This window comes from Lampris incognitus, chromosome 3, assembly GCF_029633865.1.
Source record: "Lampris incognitus isolate fLamInc1 chromosome 3, fLamInc1.hap2, whole genome shotgun sequence".
Lineage (NCBI taxonomy): Eukaryota > Metazoa > Chordata > Actinopteri > Lampriformes > Lampridae > Lampris > Lampris incognitus.
In genome coordinates, this window is record NC_079213.1 from 77132050 (window position 1) to 77159572 (window position 27523).

Sequence of the window (27523 nt, forward strand, 5' to 3'; positions counted from 1 at the left end):
AGGATGTATTTTTAGGTTACAACCTCACTCAGACAATGAGAAAATTGTTTTTCAAAACTAATTTTCGGTAAACATGTCAGCAACACACTTCTCTCATCTCAAGACATCCCATTTTCTTAATGAACTAAGAATATCAAATGTGTACAGAGTTTTGTCTTCATGTTCAGTTACTAACATTACACATGTTCACCATGTGGTTGTAGTCTCACCAACAGTACCTCTCTATAACCCGTGTGCACCAAGACAGCAGCAGTGGATGAGAGAAAATGGCAAAAATCTGCACAGAACAATCCTATTCCAGGAGACAACGGCCGTCCATCGACACATCTGATGAGGACCTCAGTGTCATTGAAAATGGGGACAGCAGGTCTGATAGCACCATAAAGCTCAGAAGATTCGATTTAATGTTAGAAATGTCATTGTATTCGACTCACCTGTGTGTGTCTTTGCACAGTGCGGATTTTTTGTGTATTGTGGGCAGGGGGGAAAATGTCATTGCTTTGGGTTCTGTCTGTCATATCAGTACCGTTTCCAATAGACACTGTTCAAACCAGTCTGTAGAATAATAACGCTGGGAAATAGGTGCAAACTTCTCTTCGTTTTTACAGAAAAATAGTGGCTAGTAAGTTCCTTTCCATCTATTTATTCTGCAAATCAGTGCAGGTTCCTATCACAGAAGTGCTCACAATAGCTCACACTCTTAACCAGAGCTACTCAACAATGGGTATAACCATCGTACAAGCCCCAATTCCTATTTAATAGAGGTGGGAAGGGTGGGGTCAGTGCAAAACTGCAATATAGCTGTGACAATTTTAATATCAGCATCTCCTCTAAATTGTAATGTTGAAGCACAATGAACAGGTCTTATGAATGGGTCCGATGTAATGAGTTCTACATTGCTGAATGTTTGCATTTAAATTGTTTGAATGTTTATTTAGGGAAGCATGCTCATGTTTTAAGCTTTTGTAACACATGGGGCTTAAAATAAATGCACTTTATGTTTGTTGGATTATTGCAGTTTTCACATTTTAATGTAGGTAAGAGGATGGAGCCTTGAAGAATTGTAATATCAAATAGTAATATTCATGTTGTGATATTTGAAAAATCATGTGTTTCAAATCGCCACTAAAATATTGTAACATTGAATCGGTAGGCACCTGCAGGTTCCCATTTAAGCAAATTACTAGATACCAAAAATATGGAGTGACGATGTTATATGTGTCGTTACAACATTCCTGTTACGGTGGAAGAGTCACATAAAGGCAAAGCTCTTTTTGTTTTTAAAGAAATGAATCAAAATCACAAGATAGCCATAGGGGATTCAAAAACATTTAAGCCAAGTCATTTTGTAAAGGGGAGATTACCTAAAGTTGTGCTGGTTGTTAACGCTTCTCCCACTGTCTTCCAGGGCACACTCCCTCTGTGATGATGCTCTGGATACGCAGGGCGAGCAAGCTTTGTCCTTAGCTGCCAGCAGACATACAGAGCTCCACAGAGATCCATTTGTAGGGGCTGGAGCAATGGCCAGGTACACAGCTGTAGCAATAGTGTTAGGTGTTAACAGGTGTTATGATGAATCGCTTGGCGTTCTGTAAAACAGTTTTCACCCACTGTCCATGTGCAGCCAGCACCAGACAGGTGTCACTGTGTACTGTTTCACCTCCTACTGATCCTTTAGGCTTTCTCACTTCCTGTTCATGCTGCGCAACTGGACAACTCATAGAATGCAGCGTGAGACAGAGAGGCCCGACTCTTTCTTAGAGCGCTTCAGAGGCCCCGAACTCAAAGATGTCTCCAGTCAGGAAAGCAACGCCCAGTCCGTGGGCCACCATGACACCCTCCGTAAGAGAAAGTAAGTTCTGAATTATTACACCACAGACTGTCGATGCAAATTAATCACATTGTCCAGACTCCAGCAGACCTGGGCAATTCAAAAAATGACCATGAACTTGTGCTAGGATCGCATCACCTTCCTTGCTTCCTGGTCATGAGTTCTGTGCTTCATGTAGATAGCGACTAAAGTTCTGTATACAGTGGAAAATATGTATCTGTCCCAGTGACCTGATCACTCATTGAAAACATTCAAACAAACCAAAAAAAGAAACAGTGTATGGCTCAGAATAGGAGCTACAACTGATTACTCTCAGGTGGGGCACCTACACCTGTGCCCTACCAAAAAGTGTCAGTTGGTATGAGAATGAGCTGACAAAAATGTTTGAACATTGATGGTTAACAAACTATGTCCTTTTTTCCAATGCTTCATCAGTAAGTGGCCACTAGCTGCTTACAATATGAATAACTGCAACAACACAGATGAGTAAGTGTGTGCATCTCTAAATGTAGAAATATGGGCATGTAGAAAGCAGCTTCAGCACAGCTCTGGTTATGTGTGCAAATTGAAATGCAGATGTAGCTGCAAATTGAAATGCAAATGTAGATGCAGATGTAGATGCAGATGTGGATGGAGATGTGTAGATGTAGATGTGTAGATGTCGGCTACTTAATTATGTAACTGGAAAGTTTTCCATAGTGTAGAATGTTTTTGTTCAATATGTCCCCCAGTCCTCTTATCACATCCTCTCATTGTGGCTCAGTGTTTTTCAAAATGTGGGTTGGTACCCACAGGTGGGTCTTGGGGGGGGTCCAAATTATTTTCTAGAAGTATTATATGTAGCCAAAGCCTTCTCAGGTCCATTGATAAAACACTGAAGGATGGTAGTTTAACATTATAAAAGCCTGACAAATGTAGTCCTATTAGCCAACACAATAATTAGCAAAATAAGTTTGGCTTCACAAGAAAACCTATTCTGAAAATGTGGGTCCCCAAAAAATGAAGTTTGAAAACCACTGCTGTAGATAGTTTAAACCTCCCCAGTTCCTTTTTTCACTTATTAAGGAATTAGTTGTTGCAGGTCATGATGCCAGTTGTGCTTATTTAAACCACCAGGACTGACGTTAAAAGATCATTTAAATATATAATGGGTTACTCTAATAAATCTTAGCCTATAGCCTTATTTTGATAATTACTAGAAATCTTCTGGTAGAAAAAACTAAAGACACTAATGCTTTAGTTGAGCAATATAAACGGAGCCCTGCAACACTGCCATCTGCTGGAGAAATATACCTGCACCAGCTCTTTCTGCAAAGTCCAAACTGTAGAAACCACCACCATGTCCCAGTTCAGTTCATGACTGTGTGTTGTGTCCTGGATAGTTCGTGTAGATGACCAATAACTCCCCGTAGACCACCCCATCCTTTTAAAACAACGTAAGAATAAAATCTGTGATCCATAGCAAAAAAGAGGACAAGGAGGAAATAAAAAAAGATGAGAAAAAGGATGGGGAGAAAAAAGATGAGAAGAAAGATGGGGACAAGAAAGAAGAGGAGAAGAAGGATGAGAAAAAGGATGAGAAGAAAGATGAAAAGAAGGATGATAAGAAGGATGATAAGAAAGACGATAAAAAGAAAGAGGCGCCTCCGTAAGTATCCCATTGTTTGGGTATCTGAATCTTTGCAAGGGCCCAAAGTCTTTCATATTACATGGAAGTCTCTGTGTAATCCATGACAGAGAATAAACACACAGAGGTTTGCTTTGTAAGTTTTGCATTTAAAAAGTATGTTTTGAACATGATGGACAGCGTCAATTAATGACAAGGTTTTTTTTTTGTTTTGTTTTGTTTTTTTAGGAAAGAAATCTGGATCATGGATCCAGCAACAGACTTGTACTACAGATGGCTCACCGTCATCGCGGCCCCAGTATTTTATAACTTGATGATGATTGTGACAAGGTATTCTCCAGACCACTTCATAAGATAACTTAGTATTTACTCAGTACAATGGTTGCATAAACTAATGTGAGCTCTTGTTTTCTTCCAGGGCGTGTTTCAATGAACTCCAGAACTCTTACACAAAACTTTGGATCGTGCTTGACTACACCTCAGACCTCATCTACTATGGAGACACATTCGTTAGAGCAAGAACAGGTCAGATTATACCGTTTATTCTCACGTAGAATTTTTCTGTGAGTGATTAAGACAAGTATTTTAAATGAATGTAGCCATTGCTCAAACAGGATATGCTTTTAGGCCAATGTCTGTCATGTGTTTTTTACAGTGTCATTTTGGACTGCTAATCACTTGCCCCTTCAACAGGTTACCTGGAACAAGGCCTGCTCGTAAAAGACTCCAAGAAGCTGAGAGATAAATACAAAACAACGTCTCAATTCAAATATGACATGATTTCAATAATACCCACAGATATGTTGTTTCTGAGATTTGGCTTCAACAACCCTGAATTCAGATTGAATCGTCTGTGTAAAATGGCAAGGCTGTTGGAATTCTTTGAGCGCACAGAAACCAGAACCAGCTTCCCAAACATGTTTCGCATCAGTAACCTCGTACTTTACATCCTTGTTATTATCCACTGGAATGCCTGTGGGTTCTTTGCCATCTCTAAGACTATTGGTTTTGGGACTGACACCTGGGTGTACCCTAACATCAGTCACCCGGAGCATGGCCGTTTGGTCAGAAAATACATCTACTGCCTGTACTGGTCCACTCTGACCCTCACTACCATCGGAGAGACCCCTCCTCCAGTCAAGGACGTTGAGTTCCTCTTTGTTATTGCTGACTTCCTCACAGGCGTGCTTATTTTTGCCAGTATCGTCGGTAATGTCGGCTCCATGATCTCCAACATGAACGCCTCTCGGGCTGATTTCCAGGCCAAGATTGACTCCATAAAGCAGTACATGCAGTTTCGAAAGGTCTCCAAAGACCTGGAGGCCAGGGTGATCAAATGGTTTGACTATCTGTGGACGGAGAAGAAAACATGTGATGAGAAAGAAGTGTTGAAAAACCTGCCTGACAAGCTGAAGGCTGAGATTGCCATCAACGTCCATTTGGATACCCTGAAGAAAGTGCGCATCTTCCAGGACTGTGAAGCCGGCCTGTTGATTGAATTGGTACTCAAGCTACAGCCTCAAGTGTTCAGTCCTGGAGACTACATCTGTAAGAAGGGCGATATTGGCAGGGAGATGTACATCATCAAGGAGGGGAAACTAGCTGTGGTTGCTGATGATGGAGTCACTCAGTTTGTGGTACTTAGTGATGGCGCATATTTTGGGGAGATCAGCATCTTGGGTATCAAGGGCAGTAAGGCTGGCAACAGGAGAACAGCCAACATCAGAAGTGTGGGTTACTCTGATCTTTTTGCTTTATCAAAAGACGATTTGATGGAAGCGCTCACTGAGTACCCAGATGCCAAGAAAGCTCTGGAGGAGAAGGGTAAAGCCATCTTGATGAAGGACAACCTGATCGATGAAGCAGTGGCAAATGCAGGCGCTGACCCCAAAGACCTGGAGGAGAAGATTGTCAAACTGCAGAGCAATCTGGGTGTCATGCAGAACAAGTTTGCCAAACTGATGGCCGAGTTTAACTCGACCCAGATAAAGATGAAAAAGAGGGTCACTGACATGGAGTCAAAGGTGAAGTCTGTAAGGCCAGAAGACCTGTCTGAAGTTGTCGCTGACAAAGACAAAAAGGTCCAATAAGGTGTGAAATCAAACCAGGAAAAAGGTAGCTTGGCACTTTTTAATTGCTTATACATTCTGTTTATACAAATCATGTTCATTATGACTGTATAATATAACTCTTCTTAAAACGTGTCAAACGTGTGTACAGTGTATGCGGTGCACATATTTTTTGCATTGTTATTGACAGCCAGTGTGCTTTTTGAGATTTGTGAAAGTCATGAAACTATCTTGTTCAGTGACACTTGTGTAGGCAATAGAAAAATTCCATATGAGCGTTCTATTATTAAGATGGCTTTTCTGTTATGAAGATGGCTTTTCATAGCCTTAGTGTTATGAGGATTAATTTTTTTTAATCAACTGAATTTTGAGGGATTTTTGTTTTTAGATAATATCCTGCCCTGTGTGTATTAATATGGTAAACATTAAGTACAGGACACACACAATACACAACATTGAAAATTTCATATTCATATAAATACAGTATGTTTGGTGTTACTAACTACTATGTATGTATAAAACAAACTGAAATGTCAGTTCTCCATCCTGTAAACTTGTACCGGAGTATTAAATACTGGTATACAATATCAAGTTTACAATGATAGAATTGTTGACATCTAAAATTATCATTAAAATGTACATTAAACATATATTTGTGTGCCTGCTCTTCGGTCATTTTGTAGTTGGAAAGAATACGTTCAATATTTAAAAGATCCTCTTTCAATATTGTTGAATGGCCAAAAAAGCATGTTATGGTCCCTCCTTCTTTGTGAAAATTATTCGTTTTTCATTTAGGTCAGGGCAAATATGGATTAGAAAGCCAATGGACTCTTTATACTGCCAATGGACTCTTACTGAGCACGTTTTAAAACTGAGTGATTAAAGGTGTTCAGGACTTGTCAAAATCCAGACCAAACAGCAGATCAATACGGACCCATCCCATACCTCGCGTTATGAATACATTACGTGATGAAGTGTAACGTTTTCTATTTTGTGTGTATTTGCTGCCGATCTCAACGTGTTAACGTTACACTGGAGAATGTGCTTAGGGGTGTGTGATGATTGGATGTTGTTACACGTTCTGCCCACTAGACAACACTAGCTGTTAGAACTTACCTGAGAACTAGATAGGTTTAGGTGAAGAAGACACATTAAGGATGCACACGGATGTAACTGAATGAGTTGTTTAATAAATGAGTTAAGAGTGGAATAAAACAAGTCTCATTCTTCTAAACCCGAACATAACATGGTACCAGGAGTAAACTGAGCAAGACGACATGGATTTGAAACCACCGGTGAGTTTGAAACTAACGGGGAAAGTCGATGAGAAGTGGCGCGCCTTCAAACAGCAGTTCAACCTGTACGTCGCGGCCATGAGACTGGAGACGAAGCCGGATGCTAGGGAGGTAGCGGCACTGCTAACAATAGCGGGGCCACAGGCCATAGAAGTATTTTAACACGTTCGTGTTTGACAACCCGGGTGATAGTGAAAAGTTGGATGTAGTGCTTGGTAAATTTGACGCTCGCTGTTCTCCAAAGAAGAACGAGACGTACGAGAGATATGCGTTTCGGTCTCGTACTCAGCATTAGCCCTTTGATAGCTTTCTAACGGACTTGCGGCTAAAAGTCATGCAACTTCGCGACGCTAAAAGACTCCCATGATCAGAGACCAGATCGTTTTTGGCGTGGAGGACAGAAAGGCTACTACAGGAAACGGAGCTGACGCTGGAGGCAGCCATCAAGATCTGGCAGGCGAGTGAGCTGTCCCAAAAGAAAGTGAAAACGTTCCGCGAAATGGTGGCAGGCACTACTGCGCACGTGGGCGACAGTGCAGCGGCGGTTGGTGCGGTGTCGTGTCAGAGGACACGGCGCTCGCAGACCCGGCCTGCACAGCGGACGGAGGATGTGGTGGTCGACTGCCAGCGCTGCGGCTCGCGGCACAAGCCAAGACAGTGCCCAGCCTTTGGTAAGCATTGCTCAAATACGCCCATTTCACGCCGCGGCCATCTTGGGATTTAAAAAAAAAAACCAAATCGTGGGAACTTAGCCACGCCCCCTTCTTACTCAATCGGAAATCAATGCAGCCGGGGCCAGCAGCAAACATGGTTTGGACTACCAACCTCGAGCACCTACTGTCATTTACCACAATATTGTAGCGAATTCGGGGGACAACGCAACCACAGGAACTGCCGCGGCCGGGAAGCGAACCCGTATCGCCCGCACCGCAGGAGACATCGCTAACCGCTCGACTAAAAGGGTCAGACCCGCCAGCCAGCCAGCGGCCAGCGTGTCTTCTTATCCGTGCACGTTACACTACCCCCCTCCTTCGGGAAGCGCGTCCCCGCGTTTAAGCATATCAGCTCCTTCACGCCTCAGGGCGCATACGCTTCCGATGGCCTCCCACTTCTGGCACCAATGTAGCGAATTCGGGGGACAACGGAACCACAGGAACTGCCGCGGCCGGGAAGCGAACCTGTATCGCCCGCACCGCAGGAGACATCGCTAACTGCTCGACTAAAGGGTCAGACCCGCCAACCAGCAGCCAGCGTGTCTTCTTATCCATGCACGTTACAATATGAAAACTAAGCTGGATCTTTTCTTTTTCGAGTACTTTCTGCCTCTCCTGTGCCAGTGAGGAGACACACACACACAGGGCTGTATTTAAAGAAGCTGTTTAATCACAATAAAATAAAAAATAAGATACATTTCACTTTTATACTGTACATTCAATATTTATACATTAGATCAGGGGTCGGGAACCTTTTTGACTGGGAGAGCCATAAAAGCCAAATATTTCTAAATATATTTCATTGAGAGCCATATAGTATTTTTAACGTATAATAAATTAAATATGTCTTACTTTTAATGCGACTTCTGGTGCTGCATGGTTTTGCTGATGGCCTTGTAGTCTGGTTCATACGTGGTGAAGTTGAGCTTCATGCAGGCGTTGAGGCTTCCATCAGTTAAACGTGAGCGTAGGTTGGTCTTAATGTTCCTCATATGCGAGAAAGACTGTTCACATGCATATGTAGAGCCAAACATGGTCAATACGGCAATACTCACACGCTGCATTGTGTGGTATGTCACAGGAAGCTCGTTCCAAGTTTTAAGAATCAGCTGGTCTTCAGGTTGAAGATTTTTAATTTCTGTCCACTTGTGTTCCCTCGCCAGCTCTGCTCGCTGTCGCGCAAGACTTTCCAACTCTCCATTAAGTGACTTGAACTTACTCATCCACATGTCTGATGCCTTCAGGTCAGCAACTTCCAGCTCAAAGTCTCCGATAGAGACCCCGGGGATGCATGTCAGGTCGATTTTGTCCACTGCACACTCATGTGGATGAGTGATGAACTTGAAAAGACCAGTGCGCGCACGAAATTCTCCAAAACGTGCTTTGAATGACTGCAGGAGATTGAACGTAAAGCCAGCTAGCTGCTGGAGATCCAGATGTTGAGTGGAGTCACTTGCTAAGCATGCATCTCTAAATTGTTGCAGTCTTTCAAAGTGCAGAAGACGACCTGTTTCAATGTCCCTGAGAAAGACTTCCAGCTTGCTTTCAAATGCAAACACTGCTTGTTGAAGGGATGAGATTGTATTTCCAATACCTTGCATTTTCACATTGAGCTGGTTCAGATGGCCAGTTATGTCCACGAGATAGTGAAACTGCAGGAGCCAGTCAGTGTTGTCTAGCTCAGGATGCTTGACGCCTTTCATTTCAAGAAAAGTCCGGATTTCACTCAGGCAAGCTGCAAAACGGCTGAGCACCTTCCCCCTTGACAACCAACGCACGTTGCTGTGTAAAAGCAGACCGGGATAATGATTCCCAACTTCTAACAGAGCTTTAAACTGGCGATCATTTAAAACTCGGGCAACAATAAAGTTGACCACTCGAATGACCAGAGACATCACCTCGCCAAGCTCCTGGCCACACGTCTGAGCGCAAAGCGCCTCCTGGTGCAGGATGCAATGAAAACTTAGGATGGCTCTCTTTTCATGTTCACGGAGAAGCGCTACAAATCCTTTGTTCTTCCCCAACATACAGGGTGCACCATCAGTACAGACAGAAATAAGTTTATCCATCGGTAGTTTTTTTTCTTTAGCAAACTCCATGAAAGACATGAATAAATCCTCTCCTCTTGTTGTCCCTTTCATTGGCAAAACAGCCAAGCTTTCCTCACGCAGTGTGTCACCTGCAGCATACCTGGCAATGATACTGCACTGAGATAGATGGCTAACGTCTGTTGACTCATCTAACGCGAGAGAAAAGTATGTCCCGGCGTTTATGTCCTTAATTTGTGTTTCCTCGACTTGATTTGCCATCATGATGCTACGATCGTGCACAGTTCTTGCTGACAGGGGCATGTCTTTTATTCGTTTGATTATCTTGTCTTTATTTGGGAAGTCATCAAACAGTTCATTGGCCACATCAAGCATGAGTGTTTTGGCATACTCGCCATCTGTGAATGACTTTCCATTCCTTACTATTGCCAAAGCCCCCGCAAAGCTAGCGGAATTCCCGTCACCTTGCTTGGTCCACACACGTAGTTGCTGCTGACTCGTCTGCACTCTCCGCTGTAGCTCCTCGCATGCCCTTTTCCTGCTGTCCCCCGCTGGATATTTCGATGCAAATGAAGCATGGTGCGTATCGAAGTGCCGCTTTATATTTGACCGTTTCATCGATGCAATTTTATCATTGCATATTAGACATACCGCAGATCCTGCTCTCTCCACAAATGCAAATTCCTCTGCCCACGCAGCCTGGAATGCACGGTAATCATCGTCTTTTTTTCTTTTCGCCATCTTTTCCGTTACAAGGGTTGAAGCGGATAAACTAGTTGGCTATCTGATAAAATTGATTTCTTCACCTTTACAATGACCCGGACATGCTCGCGAGCCATTGGTTCCCGACCCGACCCACGGGTGACCCGTGACCCGTGAAATTTATCTTCAAAACTAATTTCTGTTTACTTTAAAATGACACAGTATTATTAAGAAATATCACAAGTATTTTAAAATCAGTTCCAAACTGATTTTTTTGAAAAAAAAATAATTTTCAACTCAAAATTGTCTGGGAGCCATATGCCGTCACCGGAAGAGCCATATATGGCTCGCGAGCCATAGGTTCCCGACCGCTGCATTAGATTGTCCCATCTACAATATTTTCATTCTTTGTCCTTTAACTTTAACAAAACTGTTGGTTCATTTTAAACTAAAATATGTTCGGTCAACTGTCATTCTGTTGTAGCAATAAACTGGAACTCGCTAAAAAATGGGACTGTACTGAAATGAAGTTAAATATGTTTCAATCTATCTAAGGTTTGTGTGCGCTATTTTCTTGTCAGCTGAATTTAACAAAGGTTTAAAACTGGTACCTGAAAATTTGTTAGGAGAGCACACACAGCCCACAGTTGGTTGACTGTTCCACTTAGTGAAAGGGGTATGACTCCATCAAAAATGTGGTACTCCTTCATGTGTCTTATTGACCGTTCGACGTGTATTCTCAAGCCAGCAATACTCTGTGTGTCTGTGAGCTCATCACAGCTAAACTGTCCACTTGGGCCTAAAAATGCAGGGATGACAAGGTTTACATCTATTTCATCGAGCAGGTCTTTGATAAGGAAGCCCTTGTCGGCCATGACCTCATCACCTGACTCTAAGAGGTCCAGAACACCTGACCTCTTAGTTATCGCCTTATCAGAAATACAGCCTGTGTATAGATTACTTACCAGGCTACCTGACCCTGAGGGAGTGATCCCAATTAGGGATTTCAGTGTAGTGTTACTTTTATAATGGGAGTATGTCATGGTGTTCAAAACCTTCGAACTAGCTGTCTCGATGCGGATCTCTGTGCAGTCTAGTATCACTCTTGTGCTTAGGTAGAATTCCCTGAATACTGGTGGCATTAGCTCGTCTACTGCTGCTCTACTAGGCCATATTGGGAGGGTCCCTAACATAAAGAGCAAATAGTTGGCCCCCGTCGTACAGTTCCTGCTGACTGTGGCCGGTGACACAGATAAATCCAGAGCAAAAAAGCCCTGCCTCACACGGCACAAGAACAGGAAAAACTGATCAATCAGCGATAAATGCTCTGCATGGAAGCCAGACACAGAAATGTGTTCTAGGTTATGGCTGTTCCTTTGCATTTGAGTCCATCGCACCATGGACTCTGCAGTAGGCTGTAAAGCTAGGAAGAGTGCTTTGAGGGTGTGGTAATCCTTAAAACCATTGTAAAACCTGATCAGATTGGGCACACACCGGAAGCGTTCTAGACCAAAACGCTCACGTTTCAGCTTTTTATTTTCGTCCTCCAGGAAAGCGATGCATTTCTTTACTGCATCAAGCTGGTCTTCCACAGAAAAGGGCTTCACGTCATAGTCATGATCAGGTAGAGTCGCCCAAACCTCACTGGACACACGAGGATATGTCATACATGTGGGAAGCAATATAAATCCACACATTTTCCTGTTATCAAGATGACGTGTCAGAACAGAGCTATCCACTATTGAAAGGTTAGTGAATATATATACAGTGCATCCGGAAAGTATTCATACCCCTTCACTTTCCCCACATTTTGTTATGTTACAGCCTTATTCCAAAATGGATTAAATTCCTTTTTTTTCTCATCAATCTACACACAATACCCCATAATGACAAAGTGAAAAAGATTTTGTAGACATCTTTGCAAATTTATTAAAAATCAAAAACTGAAATATTGCATGTACATAAGTATTCACACCCTTTGCTATGACACTCAAAATTGAGCTCAGTTTCATCCTGTTTCCACTGATCATCCTTGAGATGTTTCTACATCTTGATTGGAGTCCACCCGTAGTAAATTCAGTTGATTGGACATGATTTGGAAAGGCACACACCTGTCTATATAAGGTCCCACTGTTGACAGTGCATGTCAGAGCAGAAACCAAGTCATGAAGTCAAAGGAATTGTCTGTGGACCTCTGGGACAGGATTGTATCGAGGCACAGATCTGGGGAAGGGTACAAAAAAAATTTCTACAGCTTTGAAGGTCCCGAAGAGCACAGTGGTCTCCATCATTCTTAAATGGAAGAAGTTTGGATCCAGCAGGACTCTTCCTAGAGCTGGCCGCCCAGCCAAACTGAGCAATCGGGGGAGAAGGGCCTTGGTCAGGGAGGTGACCAAGAACCTGATGGTCACTCTGACAGAGCTCCAGCGTTCCTCTGTGTAGATGGGAGAACCTTCCAGAAGGACAACCATCTCTGCAGCATTCCACCAATCAGGCCTTTATGGTAGAGTGGCCAGACGGAAGCCTCTGCTCAGTAAAAGACACATGACAGCCCGCTTGGAGTTTGCCAGGAAACACCTAAAGGACTCTCAGACCATGAGAAACAAAATTCTCTGGTCTGATGAAACCAAGATTGAACTCTTTGGCCTGAATGCCAAACGTCACATCTGGAGGAAACAAGGCACCTCTCATCACCTTGCTAATACCATCCGTTCAGTGAAGCATGGTGGTGGTAGCATCATGCTGTGGGGATGTTCTTCGGCGGCAGGAACTGGGAGACTGGTCAGCATTGAGGGAAAGATGAATGGAGCCAAGTACAGAGAGATCCTTGATGAAAACCTGCTCCAGAGTGCTCAGGACCTCAGACTGGGGCGAAGGTTTACCTTTCAACATGACAACGACCCTAAGCACACAGCCAAGACAACGAAGGAGTGGCTTCGGGACAAGTCTGTGAATGTCCTTGAGTGGCCCAGCCAGAGCCCAGACTTGAACCCCATTGAACATCTCTGGAAAGACCTGAAAATAGCTGTGCAGCGACGCTCCCCATCTAACCTTACAGAGCTTGAGAGGATCTGCAGAGAAGAATAGGAGAAATACCCCAAATATAGGTGTGCCAAGTTTGTAGCTTCACACCCAAGAAGACTTGAGGCTGTAATCGCTGCCAAGGGTGCCTCAACCAAGCACTGAGTAAAGGGTGTGAATACTTGTGTACATGCAATATTTCAGTTTTTATTTTTAATAAATTTGCTAAAATTTCTACAAAACCTTTTTCGCTTTGTCATTATGGGATATTGTGTGTAGATTGGTGAGAAAAAAAGGGATTTAATCCATTTTGGAATAAGGCTGTAACATAACAAAATGTGGGGAAAGTGAAGGGGTGTGAATACTTTCCGGGTGCACTGTACATATTATACAATGCAGTAATCTACATGTTTAAAAAATTGTATTGTACTGACAGTAACAACTCACCTATCTCCCTCATGTTCCTCTTCATCTTCTTCCGCTATTAAGTCACCAATGCGACTACAAACAGGAGCAAACATTTTTCAACGTCAAACTTCTGTCTCCCTTCTAATGTTTTAGTCACAGTGAAACTGGTCACCCCAATATTATTTAACTGGCTGTACATGGTACAACCTTTGCAGCTCAATGCATACAGTAACGTTAAATGTACATGCAACCTCTGCAGCTCAATGCATACAGTAGGCCTACATGTACATACTGTCTGTTGCAATAATAGCAGGAGGAGTAAACATTTAGCCATATGGCATCTTAATGTGCAATTTAGTTGTAAACATGAGTGCACAACTGTAAACGTTACTCACTCGTCTGCTGACTCGGGTGTCACCTCCCCAGCAGGTTGACTACAACGAACAGGAACCCTAAAAATACAAGATATTAATGGCAGGTATTATGTTTCATTTCGTCAACATCCTAAAATCATTTTCATGACAATGTAACCCTGTGGTTAAATTATAGGCCTTAGATATATTACATTGCACTATTAGATAAGAGTTTGGCCTATGTTTGTTATTTTGTATACCTTTTTAATATGAATATATTATATTGTTGATATTGTTCTGCAAAACAGTTGTTTACCAATGTGAAATGCATTTACTTTCGTGTTGAAACTTACCATTGTTGTGATTGGTTGGCTGTGGAGAGAATACCTTACCTTGAATGTGATTGGTTGAGAGGGCAGCGGAAAACGTCAGCACGAGCAGACTGGAGGGGGAGAAGGAGGTCTCTCGTCCCTTGTGTGAGCAAAACGGAGCAGTTTGATGTCGAGTTGTTATATGCTATTTTGCGTGAGAGAAATGTAATTGAAGTTTAGTGAACAGTGATGTGTGCGGGTGTCTGACCGAGACCCATCCCGGGAACTGTTTGTGTGGATTTGGGAGACAAACTGACTACTCGTCAGTCCCATATGTGGACCCAGCGACGTTACGGAGCGAGCTAGCCAGTCGGTGTTCGTTGCTAGCACAGCAAGACGCGCGAATGGACTGGATGCGGTAAGGGGCTTGCCCCACAGTGAGTCGGGCTGTCTTCTAGTTTAGCGAAGTAACGTTATCAGTACAGTGTAGTGGTGGGTTCATGCGACCATCGAGGAACGCAGAAGGAGTCGTCTGTTGCCGTTTTGGTCTGCCGAGGCGAGCGCACGGTTCGACCGTGAGATGGTGCTAACGGCTAACTAGCCAGTTAGCTAGGATGGCTGCCTGCCTGACATTCGCTGCTGCGCTGCGGTGAGAAGCGCGAGACGAAGAGGAGCATTCTTTGTGAGTACAAGCTGGATGTGCGGGCTTCCAAGGGGAGCGAAGAGGGCTGTTTAGGGTCCCAACGTACCCGATAAAGAAACAGGCCTGCAACTGGGGGTTGACTTTCTTTTATTTTATTGCCGGCTTAGTTATAGGGTTATTGAGCTGTATGCTAATGTGTTAGTCTGATTAATTTGTGTACATCTGACTGCAGATGCTTGTTAGCCATTGAGGCTTATCACTTTCATTCATTCTAATAATTATTACTCATAATACATTTGTATATATAATTCTATGTACCTGTGTGAGTGTGGATTATTCATGTGTCTTTATTCCTGTGGTGTCTAGGCTATGGTAAGTGACATGTTGAGACAACCTTAAAGGGCTAGTCCACCATTTTAATATAAGTTACTCGGTGACACATTGAGGTGTCTAGACCATGTTAGATTGCCTTAAAGGGGTCATATGCCATACTTGAGCGCCTTAAAGGGGTAGTCAACCTTTTTAGTTGGAGTTACCAGATGACACTGTAAGACAGTTAGAGCCTTTAGAACATACTTTAAACACATAAAAAGCGAAGTTAACGTACTTAAATAGTTTATTGGATACCGAGTTGTATAGAGAACTCAGGAGCGTTGTCCTTGACAGTTAAAAAGGATAGATAGCGCTACAACAACATCCAGCTAACGTTATTATAGCTCTGCATGACCTACCGTGATGTCTGTCTGCTAGTAAAGTTAGTAAACTTAGCTACCTCCTCGGCGTAGGTTGATTTGACCATGGGAAAATGGTCGGTAGAGTCCCGGGTTTCAGTTTTGTCAACCCAAGAAACGTCTTGCGAAAACAGTCTTCGGTGAAGTGCTTTGAGCACACCCTGGTGTTGTCTGTGATCTATAATGATATCTGACGTTACTGTCCGCAACATGTTAACTGTCATGGTTTTAGTTAGACCAGAAAGCTAGCTAACAACGTTGCTAGGGAGCTAGCTAGCTAGCTATCCAGCCAGCTAGCTAGGTAAAGGTGAAGGTATTGGTAGTTACCTGAAAATGTGGCCCTGTATCCCGCTTAATTTTCACCACCCATGCCTTACGGGTGTGCAGGCGTTTGGGGAAGCGGTGAAACGTCAAGGATTTTGTTATGTCTGCACACATTGACAGTGCTGCATTTGATTTAGTGCTGTTCTATTGTGCTGGGATCGATTGGTGATGCCTGCGGGCTCTGGGTTGTTTGATCGGGTCTGCCTTTGATGCTGTGTCAGTCTAAATAAAGAATGCCACGGAGAGGTTGTGTCGAGCGACAGCGCTGTGTCCTGAAGTGATTTAACAATACAATATTGGCGACGAGGATGGCTGATATCTCTCTCCCACCACCTGCCCCCTTCCTGGCATTACCTGGCGAGCCTCCGGTACCATGGACTCGCTGGCTACATAGTTTTGAAAATTACATCATCGCCTCAGGGCTCGACGACGTGAGCCAGGCTAGGAAGACGGCTTTGTTGCTACACTGCTTGGGAGCAGAGGGTCATCGTGTGCTCGGTGTAGTAGACCAACAGCGCTACCTAGTGGTGGTTAAGCTAGGCTCTCATATACCCCGGATATTGACTGCTGCGACAGTCGGAGAGCTACAATAAAGAGGACAAGACGTTGGGAATTGGTCTTCGGCTCAAATCACTGTTATGGATATATTAGCAGTATAGGATACACCCAGATAATATAGCGAATATATTACAGTGGCGACGAGGATGGGATACCTTTAATGTGAGAAGGTAATCCCGGTAGTTAATAAAAGCGGACGAAGCAACGTGACGCTACAAGCTAGCTTCCAGCCAGCTAGCAAGAAAAGACTAGCTAGCCAAGCCAAGCACAAGCATGGCGCATTTCATCGGCAATATTGCTGAATACAAGGAAGGTAAAGAGGACTTCGAGTCGTACCTTGAAAGATTGGAGCAATGGATGATCGTTAATGAAGTGGAGGACGGTAAGCAGGCCAATGTTTTCCTGTCTGTGATAGGCGCAGAAGCCTATGGCCTACTAAAGAACCTCTGCATACCAGAAAAACCGAGTAGCCTCACGTATGCAGTACTGAGCGGGAAACTAGCATCTCATTATAAACCCAAGCCACTAATCATAGCTGAACGTTTTAGATTTCAGAAAAGAATCCAACTAGAAAATGAGTCAGTGTCTGATTATGTGGTTGCTTTAAAGCACTTGTCCACACATTGTGAATTCGGTCAGCATTTAAATGAAGCACTGAGAGACCGATTTGTTAGTGGTTTAAAGGTGGAGCCTATTCAGAGAAAGTTGCTCGCAGAACACAATCTGACTTTTGCAAAAGCATGTGAGCTGGCCTTATCTATGGAAATGGCGTCAAAGAATACGCTGGAGTTTGCCAGCAAACCAAGCGGAGCTGCAACTGTGAATAAGATAGACAAGAAGAGAACAAGCAAGGGTGCGTGGAGAAGCAAGTCGTCCACCAGCGAGTGGAAAAGCAAGCAACCTACCAGTGATAACTCTAGACCACAGAGAACAGAAACGCACCAACCCTGTTACCGATGTGGAGGTAACAACCATGCAGCTCAAGTATGTAGGTATAAAACCGAGACATGCCACAAGTGTTCCAAGGTAGGGCACATAGCAAGAATGTGTAAAACTAAAAATAGACAGGGACATACACAGTATGTGGCTGAAGACCACAGTCCAAGTGAGAGAGGAGATGGAAATGAGGATGAACTGTTTGGTGCGTATCCGATGAATACAGTGTACTCCACGAATACAGTTGGTAATGGAAAAAAGGACATTAAGGTCAGTATTAAGTTAGAAGGAAACCCTGTAGACATGCAGCTTGACACAGGAGCTGCCGTAACCCTGGTATCTGAGATAGTGTACAAGGAACATCTCTCACACCTGCCACTGAAAGAAAGTAAAGTGCGTCTGTCAACCTTTTCCGGTGAGAACATTCCCTTGATGGGCCAAGTGACTGTCAATGCGAAATATGACAACCAGAGTGGAGATTTACCTCTTGTGATTGTGAAAGGTGACAGACCAGCCCTCTTTGGCTGTAACTGGCTGGCCAATTTTAAACTAGACTGGGCAAGCATATTCTCAGTTACCCCAGCAGGGGGCAGTGATAACAGATGTAGAGGCAGTATTACAGAGACACAAAGCAGTATTTGCTGATGAGCCTGGCACTATTCGTGAATTTAAGGCAAATGTCAAAGTGAAGCCAGATACAAAACCTGTCTTCAGAAAGGCAAGACCAGTGCCATACGCACTAAAAGACACAGTTGAAAAAGAGCTAGATAGGCTGGAAAAAGCTGGTATTATCTCAAAGATAGACCATAGTCAGTGGGCTGCCCCGATAGTAGTTGTACCCAAATCAGACAAGTCAATTCGTATCTGTGGAGACTATAAAGTCACGGTTAATCAGAGTGTGGAAGAGGAGACCTATCCACTACCGAACGCCGAGGATCTCTTCGCCACACTGGCCGGGGGCACTCTCTCGCAAATTAGATCTCTCACATGCCTACCAACAGCTTGAGTTAGAGAAGGACTCAGAGAAGTATTTAACAATAAATACCCACAAAGGACTGTATGTTTATCACAGACTTTCATATGGAGTGTCGAGTGCACCTTCTATGTTCCAGAATGTGATGGACCAGATACTACAAGGCTTAGAGCATGTGGCATCCCCTGAGGTGGTTGAGCGCCGATACCCTCAGAGAGAGAGGGCACCTCCAAAACGACTGTCTTTGTAAGATCAGCTGAGTTCCTGAATAAAAGAGTTCCTGAGAGACTAAATTGTTCAACTCCTGTTCAGAAAAAAAATGTGAAAAAGAGTTCCTGAGACTGATATGTAAATGGGCAAAAGTGGGTCGAAGTGGGTTGTGTAACCAGTAATGACCAAGTAAAAGATGTTGAAAGTAATTTGCCATATCAGCATGTTTTAGAGTGATAATATTTTATTAGGGGAACTTCATAGTTTAAGGGAGAGGAGTGTAATAGACCAACAGCGCTACCTAGTGGTGGTTAAGCTAGGCTCTCATATACCCCGAATATTGACTGCTGCGACAGTCGGAGAGCTACAACAAAGAGGACAAGACGTTGGGAATTGGTCTTCGGCTCAAATCACTGTTATGGATATATTAGCAGTATAGGATACATCCAGATAATATAGCGAATATATTACACTCGGGACTCTGGGGAACGTCACAAGCTTTGACGAAGCTGTGGGACTTATGAGCACCCATTTCGCTGCTCCACAGAGTGCCCTCCTTCGGCGATTTATATTCCGTCAGCGACACCAACTGCCTGGTGAGTCTGTGCGGCAATACGTAGCTAATTTGCGAGGGCTAGCTAGCTCATGCAAGTTTGGCGCGCTTCAGGACGAGATGGTTCGCGACCAGCTAATCGAACACACCAACAACGCAAAGGTGTGTGAGACTCTCCTGCTGGAAAAAGACGATCTGCTGCTGTCCAGAGCAATTACCATCGCACTACAGGTTGAGGGAGCAGCTGAGTGTGCTGCTATGCTAAATACACAGCAAGTGGCCACCTCCAGTCAAGCTGCCAACGACTCCTCCCTCTACTCACGGCTGCCCCTCGGGACGCAACCCAGCCAGAGTGAGGCGGGCGCGGACTCCACTGGGGACGTCTTGCAACTGCAACGACGGCGTTCTCGGCCCCGCCCTCAACAGTCCTGTGGTAACTATGGGTCTCGGTCTCATGTTTCAAGGGCTCAGAACTGCCCTGCCCGTGGCCAGACATGCCGTAGCTGCGGTAAGCACAATCACTTTGCCAACGTCTGTCGATCTTCCCCGGCTGGGTCAGAGGGCCACACCCCCCAGTCTTCAACCGCCGTCATTCGCAAGGTGAGCTCTGGGCCAGTGTCATTCAAATCATGCACAGTCAACATTAATGATGTGTGCATCCCCCTGCTGTTGGACACCGGTGCAGGTGTGTCTCTCCTGAATGTTGATACCTACAGTCAATTTTTCGGTTCACTGCCACTGTCCGCACCCTCAGCTGTCCTCTGTGGGTATGGTGACTCCAAAATCGATCTGGTTGGCTCTCCCCAAGTGACTGTCCGCTATGGAACCAAGCTGGTGCCCAATGCAGTTTTTCATGTGGCACGCCATGGGGCCAACCTGATGGGCCTGGACCTGTTCTCCGCTCTGGGGTTCTCCCTCTTAGACACAAGGGGGCAGCAATCCTGACTGTTGCCACACCTTGGCAGCAGAAGTGGCCATCGCTGTTCATGGGGCTGGGCTGCCTCTCCGCCTTCGTCCATCAACCTCTCCTCAACCCTGCTGTGAAATCTGTCATCCAACCACTGCGCCGCATCCCATTGGCTCTCCGTGATGGGGTCTCCGCCGAGCTGCAACAACTGCTGGAAGCTGGCATCATTGAACCGGTGGACGCGTCACCTTGGGTCTCAAACCTCGTGGTGGCTAAGAAGAAGTCGGGGGGCCTGCGTGTCTGCGTCGATCTACGTGCAGTAAATAAGGCAGTGGTCCCTGATAAGTATCCACTGCCCACCTCAGAAGAACTCACTGCTCAGTTCTATGGCTCTGAGGTGTTCTCCAAGCTCGACCTCAGACAGGGGTACTTACAGGTGCCCCTCCACCCCAGCAGCCGAAACCTCACAGCCTTTGTGACACATGCAGGAGTGTTTCGCTACACCAGGATTCCTTTCGGTCTCAGCTCCGCCCCTAGCTGCTTCCAGAAAATCATGGTCTCCGTGCTGGCTGGCATACTGGGCGTGGCCATTTATCTGGACGATATAGTGGTACACGGGCCCACCAGTGAAATCCACGACAAGCGCCTCAACATGGTCTTCGCAGCCCTGTCCAAGCACAAGCTAACTCTCAATGCTGAGAAATGTGTCCTCTCTGTGCCAGCCATCGAGTTCGTGGGGTTCCGGCTGTCAGCGAGCGGTGTAACTCTACTACAATCCAATATGGACGCCATTCAGGCCATCCCTGAGCCCAGCTCGGCCGCCCAGGTCGCCTCCTTCCTGGGTATGACAAGTTACTACCTGAGGTTTCTTCCCCAGTACTCTGCGACCACAGCCCCCCTGCGCCAGCTGCTGCGTAAGGACGAGCCATGGGTGTGGTCAAAGGCATGCAGTGACGCTGTGCGTGATCTCAAGACTCAACTGACTTCACCACCAGTGTTGGCTCACTTCGACATCTCCAGCTCCACCGTTGTGACCTGTGACGCATCAGCCACAGCGATAGGGGCTGTGCTGTCTCAAACCCAGAATGGTGTGGAGAAGCTCATTGCCTTCGCCTCCCGTGCCCTCAACCTGACCGAGCAGCGGTACTCCGTGGGTGAGCGTGAGGCGTTAGCCTGTATCTGGGCTTGTGAAAGGTGGCACCTCTACCTCTATGGCCGCTCCTTCACCCTCAGGACAGATCACCAGGCCCTGACAGCGCTGCTGTCCACATCTGGGACAGGCCACAAACCCCTGAGGCTGCACCGCTGGTCTGACCGCCTCCGCCAGTACAACTTCAGCCTGCAGTTCACCCCAGGTAGAGACAATGTTGTCGCCGACCTGCTCTCTCGCTCTGTCTCCACCCCAGCTCCGCACCTACATCCAGAACGGCTGGCCTCACAAAGTCCCAGAGGAGCTGGCTGCGTTCACCCGAGTCAGACAGGAGCTCTCCTGCTGGAACGACACCTGCGTGGCATGTGGGTTTTGCACAGTGGTCCCAGCTGCTCTCCGTGCACGTGTTTTGAATACGGCGCATGAAGGCCACCTGGGCATTGTGAAACTTAAACAGCGCTGCCGAGACCTGGTGTGGTGGCCGGGGATAGACAGAGATATTGAGGCTCTGGTGAAGGACTGTTCTGCCTGCCTTGTGAGTGGCAAGACTGGCCACCGGGCTCCCCCACCCCTGCAACCTCTCGCCTGGCCCTCTCAGCCCTGGGAACACCTGCAGTTGGACATTTGTGGTGAGATCCATGGAGTTCCCCACCACCAACGCTTCATGGTGGTCGCCTACGATCTACACTCAAAATGGCCTGAACTCACCACATCCGGCACTGTGACCTCACAGATCATCATCGACTTCCTGGACTCTCTTTTCTCTCGCTTGGGCCTCCCAAAGACCATCACCACTGACAACGGCCCTCAACTGGTCTCTGTTGAGTTCACTGCTTATCTCGAAAGCAAGGGCATCCGTCATATACACACTGCATACTACCACCCCCAGGCCAATGGCGTCGTTGAACGTTTTCACCAGTCACTGAAGAACGGCCTCAGAGCACACATGGCCCAAGGGTGCTCTTTCACGCAGGCCATCCGTCACACTCTGCTGCACTATCGGGCCACACAGCACTCAACCACAGGCGTCTCCCCAGCCTCTCTCATGCTAGGCCGGGAACTGTGCATCCCCCTTGACAGGCTCCGCCCCTCCACACCTCAGGCACCTCCCTCTGGGGTCAGAGCCTCAGTCACTCGTCAGCAGATGCGGATGAAGCAACGGTTTGACCAGTCAAAACGAACCAGGGTGCCAGACATCAATGTGTCAGACTGGGTCAGGGTCCGCAGGCCCCACAGGGACAATAAAATGGCTTCATACTGGTCCTCTCCTCTCCAAGTCACCCGTCAGCTTGGCCCAGCCACTTACCTCCTCAGCGATGGCACTCGGTGGCACTCCAGTCGTCTACGGAAGGTGTCAGCTCAGCCACACACAGCTGGTGACACAACCATAGCCATTCCCTCAGCATGGCGAGACGCCCCAGGGCTTCATGCAGCTCCTACACGGGCCCCAGACATTCCTGGGCCTCAGCTTCCCCTGCCTTCTCCCTCCCCACCTCGGCCTGCCCAGCCTCAGGCCGCCCCGCGACCTGTTCGCACACGTTTACGCCCTTGCCACCTAGAGGACTTTGTGTCAACCTTTCATGTTTGAAATCCTGCGGGGGGGGGGGGGAAATGTTATGTCTGCACACATCGACAGTGCTGCATTTGATTTGGTACTGTTCTATTGTGCTGGGATCGATTGGTGATGCCTGCGGGCTCTGGGTTGTTTGATCGGGTCTGCCTTTGATGCTGTGTCAGTCTAGATAAAGAATGCCACGGAGAGGTTGTGTCGAGCGACAGCGCTGTGTCCTGAAGTGATTTAAAAATACAATAGATTTATCTCTTTCCCTTCTTTGATAGGAGTTGCAGGATGGTACACAGCAGTACGACATGTTGCTTCCAGCAGTGTTTTCAATGAAGTAAGAAGGAGGCGTAGCTAAATTCCCACCGCTTGTTTTTTTTTAATCCAAGATGGCCGCGGCGTGAAATGGGTCTATTGCCAAGGGATGAACCACTTTGCTAAACAGTGCTTCTCTAAAAGGAAAGATGGGAAGAAAGGAAGCTCTGTAAACTTAGTGGAGGATCCTGACCTCAGTGACACGTTTTTTGTTGGCGTTGGGAATTGTGTCAATGAACCAAAAAATAAGCCAGAAAAAGAAAAAAAACGTCACTAGAGAAGATAAATGGATAGCCCCACTGCTGATAAATGGGACTGTAGTCACTATGAGATTAGACACTGGGGCAAAAGCAAATCTCATAAGCATGTCGGATATCAAAGAAATGAAAAATAAGCCACAGATAAGGAGGAAAACGTCTGGACTGAAAGACTACAATGGGCAGTCAATCAAGTGTTAAGGCACATGCAAGCTGAGTGTCACAGTGAAAGGAAAAGTGCATCGCCCACTCTTCTCTGTCGTGAATGAAGGACGTGAATCACTTCTGGGTGGTAAACCTGTGAAGAGTTGGGGCTGGTGAAAAGAGTGTATCACCTCAGCACAGCCGTGAACACACCGAATGACACTGTTGACTCAATAGCACAGCATTTTGCAGATGTTTTCAGGGGTTTTTGGTGCACTGCCCTTCACATATAAAATCCAGCTGAAAGAAGGCGCACAGCCTGTTGTGCATGCTGCATGCAGCATTCCGGCACCACTGAGAGACTGCCCAAAGAAAGAGCTGGATAGAATGACTATGTTGGGTGTGATTAAAAAGGTTGAGGAGCCTACAGTGCCTAATCAGTGTTTATGGCGCTTTTAATTATTTTACTAACTCAGTTTTAAGCTTGTTTGTACTTTTTATAAAATTTGCCTGTACTTTTATTTTTTTGTGAGGGGAGAGATTTTATTGATTTCATTGTTTTATTGTGTGAAGCACTTTGTGTTACATGTGTTTGTATGAAAAGTGCTATACAAATAAAATCTGATTGATTGATTGATACAGACTAGGTCAACTCGATGGTAGTTACAGAAAAAGAATGGAGAGTTGAGAATATGCATGGACCCGAGAGATCTGAATGAGAACCTGAAACGTGAGCATTATCAAATACCCACACGGGAAGAAATCATCAGTGAAATGGAAGGTGCCCATTACTTCACAAAGCTCGACACATCACAAGGCTTCTGGCAGCTAAAACTGGAGGAAAGCAGCACCAAGTACTGTACCTTTAACACACCCTTTGGCAGATATTACTTTCTCAGACTGCCTTTCGGAATGAAATCAGCGCCTGAAATATTTCACCGAGCAATGGAGCAGATCATCGAGGGCTCGGATGGAGTTCAAGTCTACATCGATTACATCATCATATGGGGCACCACTGCCCAAGAGCACAATGAGAGGCTGAACAGTGATGGAGCGCATATTAAAGTATGGACTGAAACGCAACAAGAGTAAATGCGAGTTTGGAGTTCAGGAAATCCTTTTCCTCGGAAAGAAGCTCTTGGCTCAAGGCGTACAGCCCGACCAAGAAAAAATAAATGCAATACAGAACATGCCAACGCCCACGGACAAGACAGGTGTGCTACGCATCATGGAGATGGTCAACCTCGTAGGCAAATTCATTCCCATCTGACTGCAAAAACATCATGCATCCGTGAGCTCTTACACAAGGACAGTGAGTTTAAATGGACAGACAAACATGAGTGTGAGTGGCAAAAACTAAGAAACACACTGACCACTGCACCTGTGTTGACATTATGACCACACAAAGAGGATAAAAGTGTCGACTGATGCCTCAAAAGATGGTATTGGTGCAGTTCTCCTACCAGCTGAGGGCGAGCAATGGAAGCCAGTGGCTTATGCATCCAGAGCCATGACAAAATCTGAATGTCGATACGCCCGCCCAGATCAAAAAAATAATGCTTGGGTCTGATTTATGGCTTAGAGTGGTTTCACAGCTATGTATATGGACTGCCATCTTTCACCGTAGAGACAGATCATCGGCCGCTGGTCGCTATCATCAAGAAGAATCTAAATGAGATGTCTCCACGGATTCAACGCTCGATGATGAAGTTGTAGAAGTATGACTTCGAACTAGTTTACACTCCAGGAAAGCACCTGGTACTCGCTGACGCCCTCTCCAGAGCGCCTACAGGCAACGGTGTGAGTACAACATGCAAAGTCGAGGCAGATAGTGGAAGCAACAGCAAAGGACACAGAGCTGCAGTGTGTAATTCAAAACATGGATGAGGGATGGACAGTGGGTTCATGTCCCCAGTTTTACCATGTCAGAAATGAACTTAGTATTGTGGATGGAATGTTGCTAAAAAAGGGCAGGATTGTCATCCCGCAAGCTTTGAGAATGGACACACTACACAGGATACATGAAGGCCACCTCGGCATTGAAAATTGCAAAAGGAGGGCGAGAGTCAGTCTTCTGGTCTGGAATCAGAGTTGTAAAAACCAGGTCCAGAAAATAAATGTCCAAACCGTGTATTTGCTCCAACCATGTTACTAAACCAGCTGATTTCATTAGCTAGTTTTCCCTACCTAGCTGAGGAGTGGTGTTGACTAGAATATGCTGATGTAGTGCATGAGTGGAGCAAATACATGGTTTGGACTTTTACTTTCTGGACCTGGTTTTTACACCTCTGCCTGGAATTAACAAAGACATTGAAACAATGGTAAGCAAATGTGACACATGCCAGAAACATAGAAACAAGCAGAGCAAAGAGCCCATGGTGGTAGCTGATGTGCCAACAGTACCGTGGCACAAAGTAGGTATGGACTTGTTTCACCTCAGAGGTAAAGACTATTTAGTGGTAATTGACTACTATTCCAACTTTCCTGAAATGGCATTATTAGCAAATACGTCGTCAGCCTGTGTCATAACACATGTAAGATCAATCTTCGCCAGGCATGGCATTCCACACACCGTGGTGAGTGACAACGGCCCATGCTTTAGCAGCAGAGAATGGCAGAGGTTTGCAGAGCGATATGATTTCCAGCATGTGATGTCAGGTCCACACTGCACAGTCGAATGGGCAAGCTGAAAAGGGAGTCCACATTCTCAAGCAACTCCTAAAGAAAGCAGCTAACAGTGACTCGGACCCGTATTTGGCTCTACTCAGTTACAGAGCATCACCTCTCCAGTGCGGCCTATCACCTGCTGAGCTGCTGATGAAGAGGAAACTCCGCACTACCCTGCCGAGTCACCCAAATAACAAATTAAGACAAAAGAAACCCTCAAAGTTGGAATACAAGCTGCGGCAGCAGAAATACGACATAACATCCAAGCATCTTCCTCCACTGTCCAGCAATAACACAGTCAGGATTGAGGATGCTAATGGATGGAAGACAATAGTGACGGTTCTGCAAGAGGTAGCTCCATGATCGTTCACGGTGAGAACTGAGGACGGACAAATCCTCAAACACAATTGCTGCAGTCTGTTAAAGACTCCACCAGAGACTGTCGGTGAGCTCAGTGAAGCCCACGGTGAATCTCAGTCCATCTACACACCTCCTATGGACTGTAACACTGACACAAACACAAACACTCCAAGTGAACCTGGGGTGAAAAGGTCCACAAGAGAAATCAGAAAGCCTGATGGACTGTACTTATGAATAAAAGGATATGCAAGAAAATCTAAAAAGAAATGTGAAGAATTGTATATTGGTCAATGTTGTTAGAATTGTATATCAGTCAATGTTGTAAATGTGAAGAATTGCATATTGGTCAATGTTGTTAATGTGTTTTTGCAGGCCTTGGCGTTGGCCTAGATTTATGTTTATGCAGGTTAATTCATGTTATGTATACTGCATATGTGCTTTGAGGTTATGTTAAATGAGAAATGGTTGCGATAACTGACACTAGTGATTTGATAGTTTACCTCTGTTGCATTTTGCCTCAAAGACAGGGGGGATGTGATGATTGGATGTTGTTACACGTTCTGCCCACTAGCTGTTAGTACTTACCTGAGAACTAGATAGGTTTAGATGAAGAAGACACACTAAGCATGCACACGAATGTAACTGAATGAGTTGTTTAATAAATGAGTTAAGAGTGGAATAAAACAAGCCTCATCCTTCATAACAGGGTGGTTCAAAGCTTTTATTGCACTTACAGTAACGTAACAAATGTAGTTGTCGTCAACTCGAGTAACGCTATCACTGTGTGTGTGTGTGCGTCTGTGTGTGTGTGTGTGTGTGTGTGTGTGTGTGTGTGTGTGTGTGTGTGTGTGTGTGT

The 27523-nt window shown here is 45.5% G+C and overlaps 1 protein-coding gene across 2 annotated transcripts; it reads left to right on the forward strand.

The window, feature by feature from the left end:
* The first annotated feature begins 266 nt into the window (after window positions 1-266).
* On the forward strand, window positions 267-5548 carry cnga3a (cyclic nucleotide gated channel subunit alpha 3a). Of its 2 annotated transcripts, none has more exons than XM_056277588.1 (8): window positions 267-367; window positions 1409-1528; window positions 1679-1852; window positions 2267-2317; window positions 3294-3479; window positions 3687-3788; window positions 3877-3983; window positions 4152-5548. In XM_056277588.1, the coding sequence occupies exons 1-8, from the start codon at window positions 267-269 to the stop codon at window positions 5546-5548; spliced, it is 2238 nt and encodes a 745-aa protein (XP_056133563.1). The 2 variants fall into 2 exon arrangements, with proteins under 2 accessions (XP_056133563.1, XP_056133564.1); XM_056277589.1 differs by having other exon boundaries at window positions 1724-1852.
* The last annotated feature ends 21975 nt before the right edge of the window (window positions 5549-27523 follow it).